Raw genomic sequence first — 11,115 nt, 5'->3', positions numbered from 1 at the left:
GTTTAAATCTGTCCTCCGTGGCTGTGGGGGGTGCAGCTGCCCTTCCCAACGCGGGGTTTGCGCGGGCGGGGGCACCGGTAGGGCTCTGGCTGGGGAGGGCGTCCCCGGGCCCCGGCGGTGTCATGAAGGTGCCGGGTCTCAGCTGCCGCTCCCCGCCCGTACCCAGGGCCGCGTCCGCGGGCGGCGGGGCCGGGCGCCGTCTCCTGTCCCCGTCCGGCCTGGCCCGGGCCCGGGGGGCACCTGGGGCTGCCGGTGGCACCGGCCAGGGGGCAACGCCCCGGGACCCGTTTGCCCCCCTCGGCCTCGGGTTCCCGCGGGCTCTGCCGTCCCCTTTGCGTGCGGGTGCTGCCAGGGGTCCCCGAAATCCCGGGGGTGGGGGTTCCTCCTCGCTCCCTCGGCGCTGCAGCGCGGGGAGCTCCCGAGGCCCGGCATTCACCGCGCAGGGCCTGCAGCGGGCGGCGCGTCCGGTCCCGCCGGGTCCCAGCTGCCGGAGGCGGCCGGGGAGCGGCAGGGGCCGCGGCGGCCCCAGGGCGGCCCCGCGGGGCCCCGCCTCCCGCTCGGGGAAGGCCCCGCCCCCTTGTGCTGCCTCACTTCCCACTGGCCAGTGGCCGCTCCAGCCGAGTGGCCTTGCCCCGCCCCCCCGGGCGCTGATTGGTCAGCTATGATGTCACCGCGGCCGCCTCCCTATGCCCATTGGGCAGCGCGCCTGTCCGTCGGGCTGCTGAGGCGTTAGGGGGCGGTGGCGGCCATTTTGCAGCAGAGCGCGGGGCCGGACGGAGCGGAGGGAGCGCGGGGCGCGGAGGGAGCGCGGAGCCCCCCCCCCCCCCCCAACCCCCCGCCATGGCAGCCCCGCTCGGTACCGGCGCCCGCGCGGAGGAGACTGGGCAGGAGAAACAGGTGGGGAACCCCGGGCCGGGCCGGCTCCCATTGGCTCGACCGCACGTCGCTCTTCATAGCCCTGTGCGCGCATTGGTTGCGTCCGTTGTCCTTCTGATGAATGCTGGTTTCTCATTGGCTGTGGGGCTGGTGGGGGTTGGTCTTCCGGCGGGGCAGGCGGGAACGCTGGGTCTCGATGGCGGCGTGGGGGGGTGCGTGGGGGTTTGTGGGATACTGGGGGTGGGAGGGGGCTCGGCTGGGGGGTTCCGGCCGCCCCGTCGGCAGCCCCCCCCCCCCCCCCCCCCCGCCCCGGCTTCCCCCCTTGGGCCGCCGCGGGGGCTCGGTGGCTGCCGCGCTGGGGCAGAGCTGCCCGCAGGCACCGGGGGCCGGGCTGGCGCCGGAGCGGGGCTGGGCCGCGGCTCCGGGCGGCTCAAGCGGCTGCCGCGCCCCCGGGGGCGACCCTGAGCCCTCCCGGGGCTCCGGGCCCGCTCCGGGGCGCAGCCGCCCCCCTGCCGCCAGCGCGGCCTGGCTCTGGTGTTCATTCCGCCCTGGGGTGGGCGTAGGAAGGGGGCAGCGAGAGACGGAGCTGGGCGCTCCCCCGCGGTGCGAGGCGCTGCCCGGGGGCAGCTGTGAGGGAGGCCGGGGGCGGCCCTGGCTCTGCCGGGGGCCGCGGAACGTGGGCGAGCAGCGGGGCGCAGGAGAGACGGGCTGGCGGGAGCCGGCGGCGCTGGCCGCCGGGCAGGGAGCGAGGCGACGGGGAGGCGAAGAGCCGAGGGGAGCAGGCTGAGGTGCTGGAAGGGCCGTGGGGGGCAGAACTTCGGCTCCTGCTGCCAAAACCCCCCTCGGCCCGTCTGACCCCGGCGCCCAGCGGGGCCGAGTGGCGTGCGCTGGCTGCGGCGCTTGTTCCTGGAGCCATCATGGAGACGGGTAAGAAGAGCCAGGCTCCTTTGGGCCATGTGTGGGCGAAGCCCTGCAGCAGGCAGGAGCTGAAGATCATGGTGAGACTCTCGGCACCTTCCCCCGCCTTTGATCCCCTGGGGACCCCCGTGGACGGGGGCGTGAGGAGGAGCTTGCACGGTTGGGGCTCCGAGTGGGATGCGCCGAGCCTGCGCATCATGCCGCTGCTCCCAGCTCCAGTTGTCCCAGTTGCAACTGTCGGGAGCTGTCATTAACTCAGGTTTGCTTTGTCTTTGTGAGAGGCAGCCGAGGAGCCGTTTCATGGCAGCCTTTGCGCGTGGGCTCTTGCAGCCTCTGCTGGGAGCTGGCCCCAGGGGCCGCAGCCGCGCTGGAAGCGCTGCTCCCCCAGGTCACCGCCAGTGGAAGAGCACATTGGAAACCTCTCGCGGTGCCAGCAATGCTTTCCAGCCTGGGGGCTCGCAGGCTCCAGCTCCGCTCTTGGCCACCTGGGAAGGGAAGTCCTGGCAGTGGAACATGCAGGAGCACATCCCCGCCGAGCTTCAGTGCCTCGTCCCTGGGGAGCCCGGGACTCCCATCCCACCCGCCTCCCCCTTGCGCGCTTGCCGGCTGCGTCCTGCCAGCTTGCTGGCCCTGTCCGATGCCAAGGGCTTCCCTGTTTCACAGGTGGGGCGGAGGCTCGTGGTGGCAGCGTTCTGCCATGCTTATTGCGTGGAGCGTGCTGGTCACGAGTGGTGTTCCCCAGGGCTCAGTACTGGGGCCAGTCCTGTTCAATATCTTCATTGATGATTTGGATGAGGAGATCGAGTGCACCCTCAGTAAGTTTACAGGTGACGCCAAGTTGGGTGGAAGTGTCGATCTGCTGGAGGGCAGGAAGGCCCTGCAGAGGGACCTGGACAGGCTGGATCAATGGGCCGGGGCCAACTGCATGAGATTCAACAAGGCTCAGTGCCAGGTCCTGCACTTCGGTCACAACAACCCCATGCAACAGTACAGGCTGGGGGAGGAGTGGCTGGAGAGCTGCCTTGGGGGGAAAAGGACCTGGGGGTGTTGGTTGACAGCTGCCTGAACGTGAGCCAGCAGTGTGCCCAGGTGGCCAATGGCATCCTGGCCTGTATCAGGAATAGCCTGATCCTGGCCAGCAGGAGCAGGGAGGTGATAGTGCCCCTGTACTCGGCACTGGTGAGGCCGCACCTCGAGTACTGTGTTCAGTTTTGGGCCCCTCACTCCAAGAAGGACATCAAGGTGCTGGAGCGTGGCCAGAGGAGGACAACAAAGTTGGTGAAGGGGCTGGAGCACAAGTCTTATGAGGAGCGGCTGAGGGAGCTGGGGGTGTTTAGTCTGGAGAAGAGGAGGCTGAGGGGAGCCCTCATCGCTCTCTACAACTGCCTGAAAGGAGGCTGGAGCCGGGGGGGTCGGTCTCTTCTCCCCAGTAACGAGTGATAGGACGAGAGGGAACGGCCTCAAGCTGCGCCAGGGGAGGTTTAGGTTGGATATTAGGAAAAACTTATTCATTGAGAGGGTGGTCAAGCATTGGAACAGGCTGTCCAGGGAAGTGGTTGAGTCTCCATCCCTGGAGGTATTTAAAGAACGGATAGATGTGGTGCTCGAGGACATGGTATAGATGGACTTGGCAGTGATAGGTTGACGGTTGGACTCGATGATCTTAAGGGTCTTTTCCAACCTTGACGATTCTGTGATTCTATGATCTCTGGTGGGCTGGGAGTGGTTCAGGGCCTCGGCACTGGGGAGAAGATGCACATGGCATCCATCGGTGCAGCCAGGCTGGCATAGAATCATAGAATCATTAAGGTTGGAAAGGACCCTTAAGATCATCGAGTCCAACTGTCAACCTATCACTGCCAAGGCCACCACTAAACCATGTCCTCAAGCACCACGTCTACCCATCTTTTAAGTCCCTCCAGGGATGGAGACTCAACCCCTGCCCTGGGCAGCCTGTTCCAATGCCTGACAGCCCTTTCGGTGAAGAAGTTTTTCCTAATACCCAACCTAAACCTGCCCTGGCGCAGCTTGAGGCCGTTCCCTCTCGTCTTATCGCTTGTTCCTGGGGAGAAGAGACTGACCCCCACCTCACTACAACCAGCAGGCAGGAGCAGGTCTGCTGCTGCCAAGTCTGCCGGCATTGTCCCTGCTGGAAGGGGAACAGCAATGGCAAACACTCCTGGCCAACATCCTGTGAAACAGTGACTCGCGCTTGTGCTGTGGCTCGGCCCCAGGTGGTCGGTGGCGGAGGTGGCCATTGGTGAGGTGTTCCCATTCGAGCCGGACCAGTGACCAGCCAGAACTCGGCCTTGCTGTGGGTGAGGCTGTCCAGGCCCTGCTGGGACCCTGACTCCTTCCCACCCCAGGCCGAAGCTCCTGTCCCCAGGCCTGTGCTGTTCCCTGGAGGGGGGAACACGCCTCCCTGAAGAGAGAGGCTCGTGGTTGGGGAGCGGATCCCGAGCCCTGCACTGGGAATCCCCCTTCGGGCGTTGTTGCTCAGCTGATGCTTCTTCAACGGCTGGGCTAGGAGGTGTCTCAAAGCCCCTGCAGAGGGGCCAGGCGACAACCAGGGCCTGGCACCTCCTGCTGCCATTGGCCCCAGGGGTCCAAGGCTTCGAGTGGGAACATCCTGGAAGTCCTGTGGCTGTGAAACAGGTGCTAAACCGCTGCTTTGCTGCCTGCGCCTGTTGTCATTCCCGATAAATTGGTTTTGGAGAAGAAGGGTTTCTTCCATCTCGGCTGTGCCGCAACGGGGAGCAGCAAGGCTGAACCCTTCCCACAGCACAGCGCGCTGCTGCAGCCCGTCATGCTGTGCAGCTCTGGACTGATGTTTGCCGATGCTGGGCTCACCGGCTGCTGGTCAGGGGAAGGCGCTTGTCCAGCAGCGATTTGCGGTGATGTTTTAAGCCCAGTTTGCAAAGCCAAATGTCAGCACAGGTGCCTGCAAGGGCACCCGTCTAGGAAGGAGGCAGGGAGAGGGGCTCAGCCGGTTTCCACAGGGACTGGAGGTAGAGGTGGTTTCTGGCTGGGAAGGTGTTTGTAATAAGATCCAAGTGCATCTGGGCTTTCAGGGGACCACGCCTTGCTCGGCAAGCGAGGCGCCGGGGTTTGGATGCGCCGCTGAATATTGCGTTACAGCATCGCAGGGGTGTTTTTCCCGTGGGGCTGAAGGGCTTTCCACCCCCTCTTTGTTTTTCAGGACATACAGGAGAAGGAAGCCGTCACCCCTGAGAGAGCAGAAGAGGCAAAACTGAAGGCCAAATACCCCAACCTGGGCCACAAGCCCGGAGGCTCCGACTTCCTCATGAAGAGACTGCAGAAAGGGGTATTTATTTCTCAGCCATGGCTTGTCCATGTCCTCTCCTCCCTCAACAGCACAGGCAGCCAAGCTCCAACCAGGCCAGAGGAATCACACCAGGTCAAAAAGTCTGTTGAACCCCTGGGCCAGGCTCCTTTCAGTGCCTGCGCTGGACGTGGTACCCAGTGGGCACAAGCCTGAAGCAGCGAGGGCTGCTGTGGTCAAGCAAAAAGGGCTTGTGCCTGCTCAGAACCCAAAAGCTGCCGCCTCTCGGGTGGTTTTGCTCTGTGTATCTCCCCCAGCGGTGGACCCCACCCTGTCCTCCACACCCTGGCCTGAAACCTGGGGTCTAGAGGCAAAACAAGTGCATAAATCCCCCCCTGCCTGCTGCTGCACTGCCTGGGGTTCAGTGGGGCACTGGGATGCTGTGGGCCTGGGTTTTTCCCTCTGGTCTGCGTTTTGCCTGGGTTCTGGGCTGGTGCAAAGGACACTGAGAACGCCCGTGAGTCAGCTGGCTGCACCTTCACTGCTGGCACCAGTGTAAAAAGCCAACCCTCTGACTCTGCTCCCTGGAAATGTAATTAAATCCTTCTCCGCGAGCCATCTGTAGCCTGCTTGGGTTGCCACTGCTGGCTCTCTTCCTTGCGGAGGCTGGCGCAGAAAACATAAATCCCTCCTGAGCTGCTGGCAGCCCGTGGCCATGTGCCTTCCCCCGCTCTGAACGCACGGTGTCTCCGCGTCGCGCTGCGCAGGGTTTGGCTCTGTCCTGCCGCTTCCCTTCCGGCTTGCGTTGACAGCTCGCCCCTCTGCCTGAGCAGCCGCTCTGCATGCTCACCCTCGCTGTTGATGTGATCGCCGGGAGTGGTGTTTTAGCTACCAGCTCCTAAAGTGAGCACAGAAAGGAGGGTGGTTTAATGGCTTGGTGCTGGAGCGGGGAAGGGCTTTTGGTCAGGACTGGGCTCGTTGGGGCCTGCTGGCACATCAGGGCAGAACTGGGCTCAGAGCGCAGCAAAGCCCTGGCTGCAGCACCAGCGTAAGCTCTGCTTTGGTGTTCAGCCCTCTCCTACGCTGCTGCGGGGGGTGAAGCAGCACCTTGAAGGAACACAGAGTCCCGTGGTGGTGTATGTGAGAAGGGAGCGACATGCCCTTTGAACCCCGGGTTGGTGGTGCTGTGCAGCAGGGAGGTGTCCTCCGGCCACGTCTTCGCAGGCATTTCCCTGTGTCATTTCGGCTGTTGGGAGCCTGGAGAGTCCGGCAAAGGCCTTGGCGCCAGCCAGGCTGTGCTCCCTGGGGAGAAATTCCTGCCTCTGTCACACTGGCTCATTCAGTCACCAAACCAGAATAAACCGTATCGGCAAAAGTCCCCTGGCTTTGCCACTGCGGCTGAGCCTCCGCCTGGAGGCGTCTGCTGACGTGGCTGTGCCCGCCTTCGGTGCTCTGGGGGGTCTCTGGACCGGGATTGAATCCCTGTTGTGCTGAGTGTGGTGCAAGGGCAGAGCTTGACCAAGCTGGTCTTTACCCAGTGAGTGCCGTGCCAAGTTCACAGGCTGCAGACATCTAGAGGTGCCTCAAAGGGAGAAAACGCACCCTGGGATCTCGAGGCAGGCAGCTGCTGCGGGGCAAAGCTGCTTCCAGCTGGGGCAGCTCAGAGTCCTGCTGGGGCTTGTGGATGGGTGCTGAAGGCCTTTTACATCAGGCCAGGCTCCCTTGCTTGGATTTTCCCCTTGTGTGATGTTTTGGTGACCTGGTTTTGAGCAACCCCAGCGGCTCCTTAAAGGATTGTATTTGTGGCCAGGTGTCTGTATCTGCCGTGTCCCCACCTGCAGCTCAAAGTAACCCAAACTCCTCTCCCTCTTCCAGCAAAAATACTTCGATTCTGGTGACTACAACATGGCCAAGGCAAAGATGAAGAACAAGCAGTTGCCAAGCACGGGGCCAGACAAGAACCTGGTGACAGGAGACCACATCCCCACGCCGCAGGACCTCCCGCAGAGAAAATCCTCGCTTGTAACCAGCAAGCTGGCAGGGTAGCCTGCACACACAGCCTGGGTTTTTTCCTGTTTTCTTTTTTTTCTTTTGGCTAAATGGATTGAACTTCACTGTACCATAGGGACGGGAGCACCAGAATCCACATAGTTATTTGAGTATTTACAGCGAACACACACCAGAACCGAGAAGGCAAGCGAGAGGTGTCGGTAGCCCGGGGTGCACAGGCAATTTTGATTGGGCCGTTCCTTTTAGCAAGTCCGTTTGCTGCCTTAATTTTCATGGTGTTTGAAACCATCTGTGCTCGCCGAGCCACTGAAGCGCTGCCTCCTTGCTGGGAGAGCCGAGCGGCCCCGCGAGAAGCAAGAAAGCGCTCAGAGGACTCGCTTGCTGTTTGCTTGGCACCGGGTAGGAGGGGAGAGCTCGGAGCTGTGGTGTGTGAATGCTTTTCAGGTGTCAGGTGTCCGCGGAGGAAGAACCGGCTGGGCAAAAGGTGTGATACGTGATCTGAAAGTTTAGTTAGGTGTGTGCATTAGAGCTTCGAAGTGAAGAAATTAGCTGATATGCGAAAAATTATGAGACCGTGTTGCTGGGCTGGGCTGAGCTGCCTGGGATCTGACCCCTGCGTGCACAAAGCAGCTGAGGCCACAGGAGGGGACGATGTGTCTGACGGCTGCGGGAGGGGGCTGGGCAGTGCTTGAAACAGTCCCCATGGCTTGGAGCTGCGATGAGGCGTTTGCAGTTTCGGGGGTAGAGCCCCGCCACAGCTGCATCCGAGCGTGGCTGTGACGGAGGGGCTTGGTGTGAGGCTCGCGGCTGCCCTGGAGGGTTTGGGGACAGTTTCTCTCTCCCCGGTGGGTTCTGGCCAGCGAGGCTGTCTGCCTTGGCAGGGCTGAGAGATGCCTCCTCTCCCAGCTGCCGGGTAGGGAGCTGAATGCCACCAGCAGCAGGGCACCTGGGACGCGGGAGAGCGTGGCCCTGTGCGGTCGCGTGCGGCCCCTGCCTGATGCGCAGCCGTTTACACTTGCAAAGCGGGGGCCAGCAGCAGCCGGGGCCACAGATGTGAGCTGCTGGACCTGATCTCTGGAGGGAGAGGCAGGACTGGGAATAACCACCCCGGAAGGGAGGAAAGCACTGGAGACGGAGAGCGTGGAGACTGGGAAGAGGGGAGCCTAGAAGCAAACCTGTGTTGACAGTGTCAGGCACCCTGAGCTCGAATTTCTTTCTTTTTTTCTCCCTTTTTTTTTCTTCTTGCCTTTTCTTTGTTCCAGGCATGAAAAAAAAAAAAACAACAAAAAACAAAACGAAAGGTTGGTGGGATGGCTGCAGCCTGCAGAACAATGTGCGTGCTTCGTGCATATCCTGTCTGCTCCTCGTGCAGCGGAGACGAAGCGGCCTCCCGTCCTGCGCGGCGGAAGGTCTCAGCATGCCTGCACCAGGGCAGTGCTAAACCTGCCCGGTTTAGGCCTGGTTTTGAAGGCATCTGGGCAAAAGTCGAGTGGGCTTTTGTTTTTTTTTAAGGGATTCCCATCAGGTCAGGAGAAACCAAGGCAGGGCGCAGCTTTCCTTACGTGTGTTTTTGGCTGGCTGACCCGGGCGTTCCCGAGAACCTGTTTTACTTATCGCGCTTTTCCTGCTGCTGGCTGGAGCGAGGAATGCGGTGTTGCTTCCCAGGAGAGTGTTTGCCAAGGGTGTGCTTGGATGCTTGTGTCTGCCTTCAGGTGGTTTGGAGTAAGCCAGCCGCCGCTCCGCTCGTCAGGGCGCTCTGAGCAAGGGGCTCCGTTGCCAGCTCCGTTGCCGGCCCCGTGGCCGCAGAGGACGGTTTTTTCTCTGCGGAGCGGGCAGGGAGCGGAGCGGGATTGGGAGCTGCCCACTTGTAACCACAGGTCCGTGCTTCGCTCTCTGTCAGCTTTCCAGCCCCTGCGTGACCTGGCCAGGGCGGTGCTGGCAGTGGCTGTGCAACCTCCTTGGATGTTCTGCTGTCCCAGCCAGGTTGTAAATAGATATGAATCATATATATAAAAAATATATAATTTTTTACATGTTCATCTCTCCTCTCTTCTAGAATGCTATGGTTGCTTTTTTTTTTAAAAAAAAAAAAAAGAGGAAATAATAGTGCAGACTGCAAAGGGGCGTTGCAGCTTGGGGGCTGCCCCTGTGCTGAGGGGGGGCCAGGGGGAGGGGACGGCTCTCGAACCACAGCTTTCCCCGGTTTTCCGGAAATGCCAGGCGTGCTTGCGCAGGAGGGGGAAGCGATTGTGACAACACAGGATGAGAACCAGCAAAAGCAATTCCATACAAGGGCAGTAGCTGTGGAGCCTGGTTATTTCCATTCTGCCGGGGAGGCTGCGAGGGGGTGATGATGCCCCACTTCCCTTAGGGGCAGGGGTGCAGTGGGAACCGCCCTGGATCTCGGAGGCCTTTGCATTCTCATCCTCTGCTCCTCATAAAATATTACCACAAGGATGAGGCTGGCAGCACTGGGAGGCTTGATGCCCCCAGGGCTGCTGGGGTGAGCCGGCAGGAGGAAGGACACGTTTAGCACCAGCTGTTGGGATGTCTGAGGGACTTGTGCGGCTTGAGCAAGGCCATCGAAGTGCAGCCATGGGGTGGGATGGGGTGCAGAGGGAGGGCTTGGGCCCGCTGAGCCCATGCGGGGTTTTGTTGAGGCGGGGAAGGCCACGCTCCTGCACCCCAGGGATGGGCACCGGGTGGGAGAGGGCGTGTGGGGAGACCCTCAGCAAAGCGCTCAGAGTCCCTGCCCTTTCTTCCTCCTCCCTCTTCAGGGCTTGGTTCAGCGAACGCTGTGCAACACCTTCACCACCCCCGGATATGTGAGCAGTGGGGTACCCTTCTCTGGGGGCTGTGCGGGGGCTGTGGAGCGTGTGTGGGGCTGTCCCCCAGCAGCGGAGCCACAGGGTGTACGTGGGGTTCATCCCCAGCTGTGGGGCGTAGGGAGCGCTGACCTCCAGCAGTGGGGTGGTTGGGTTTGCATGGGGCTGACCCCAGCGACAGGGCTATGGGCTGTGCAGGGGCCAACCCCGGGGCTGGGGGGTGTTCGTAGGGCTGTCCCCTGGTGGTGGGGCCTGTGGGGTGTGTGTGGGGCTGAACCCCAGCTATGGGACCATGGGTGCGTGTGCTGGGCCATGGGTTCTCCGTGGGGCTGTCCCCCAGCGATACATAAGGCTCTGGGATGTGCAGGGGGCAAGAAGGTGGGTGTGGGGTGTCTGGGTGCCATCGCCCAGCAATGGGGCGCATTGGATGTGCGTGGGCTGGGGGGTGGCATGGGGTCCATCCCATTGTGCAGCCACAGGGGCCATGGGCCAAGCAGGGCCAGCAGCCACCTTGGCTCACAGCTGAGAGACGGGGGGGAGCACAGGGGGAGGTGGTTTTTATCCTCCTGCCTTTAAAACAAACCCTTGTCTCCACTCCGTGCCATGGGGCAGGGGCTCCTGTGCCCTCCCCAGGGGGCAGGGCTGCCCCACTGTGACACCCTCCCGCCCCACCCCACCCTGCCTCCCTCTGTCCCCACTGTCAGCCGTCCCCGAGGCTTCACCTCGAGGTTTTCAGCCTTGATGTCACACCTTTAATTTCTAGAGTTTAACAGCGCAGCTGATGGCGTCACTGGGGTGGGCCGCTGTCCAAACGCACCCACTGACGCTCCCTGGGGCCGCCTGAAGCCTCTGCGCTGCATCTTCCACCCCCAGTTGGCCATTTCGCAGCCCTTCAAGCCCACCCCACAGCGGGGGCTGGGGCTGGGTGTTTGCACAGGGACGCAATGTTCCAGCCCAGTGCCAAGTATGTGCCGGTGTTTGTTTGTGCTTTAAAGCTTGGAACTGTGGGGAAATATGTGCTGGGCGCTGCCCCAAGCTGCCCCAGCAAGCCGAGCTCGCCTCTGTTATTGCTCCCGGTGCCAAGAATTCACTTCCTGACAAGGACGCATTCCTTGGGGCCACGGGAAGGATTTTGAGGGGGCTGGGTTTCGTCTTGCTGGACCCGAGTGCGACCCAGTTGCGCTCTCACCCTGGTTTGAGGGG

General features: G+C 62.1%; 1 protein-coding gene across 3 annotated transcripts; it reads left to right on the top strand.

Moving 5' to 3' along the window:
• Window positions 1-765: 765 nt before the first annotated feature.
• Window positions 766-9,128, top strand: ENSA (endosulfine alpha). Of its 3 annotated transcripts, none has more exons than XM_082333318.1 (3): window positions 766-897; window positions 4,994-5,119; window positions 6,953-9,128. In XM_082333318.1, the coding sequence occupies exons 1-3, from the start codon at window positions 841-843 to the stop codon at window positions 7,121-7,123; spliced, it is 354 nt and encodes a 117-aa protein (XP_082189444.1). In that variant the 5' UTR covers window positions 766-840; the 3' UTR covers window positions 7,124-9,128. The 3 variants fall into 3 exon arrangements, with proteins under 3 accessions (XP_082189444.1, XP_082189443.1, XP_082189445.1); XM_082333317.1 differs by lacking the exon at window positions 766-897 and adding an exon at window positions 1,320-1,874; XM_082333319.1 differs by lacking the exon at window positions 766-897 and adding an exon at window positions 1,325-2,609.
• Window positions 9,129-11,115: the final 1,987 nt, after the last annotated feature.

Source organism: Platalea leucorodia (genome assembly GCF_965183815.1).
Source record: "Platalea leucorodia genome assembly, chromosome: 24".
Lineage (NCBI taxonomy): Eukaryota > Metazoa > Chordata > Aves > Pelecaniformes > Threskiornithidae > Platalea > Platalea leucorodia.
This window is presented reverse-complemented; position numbering and strand designations above follow the sequence as displayed.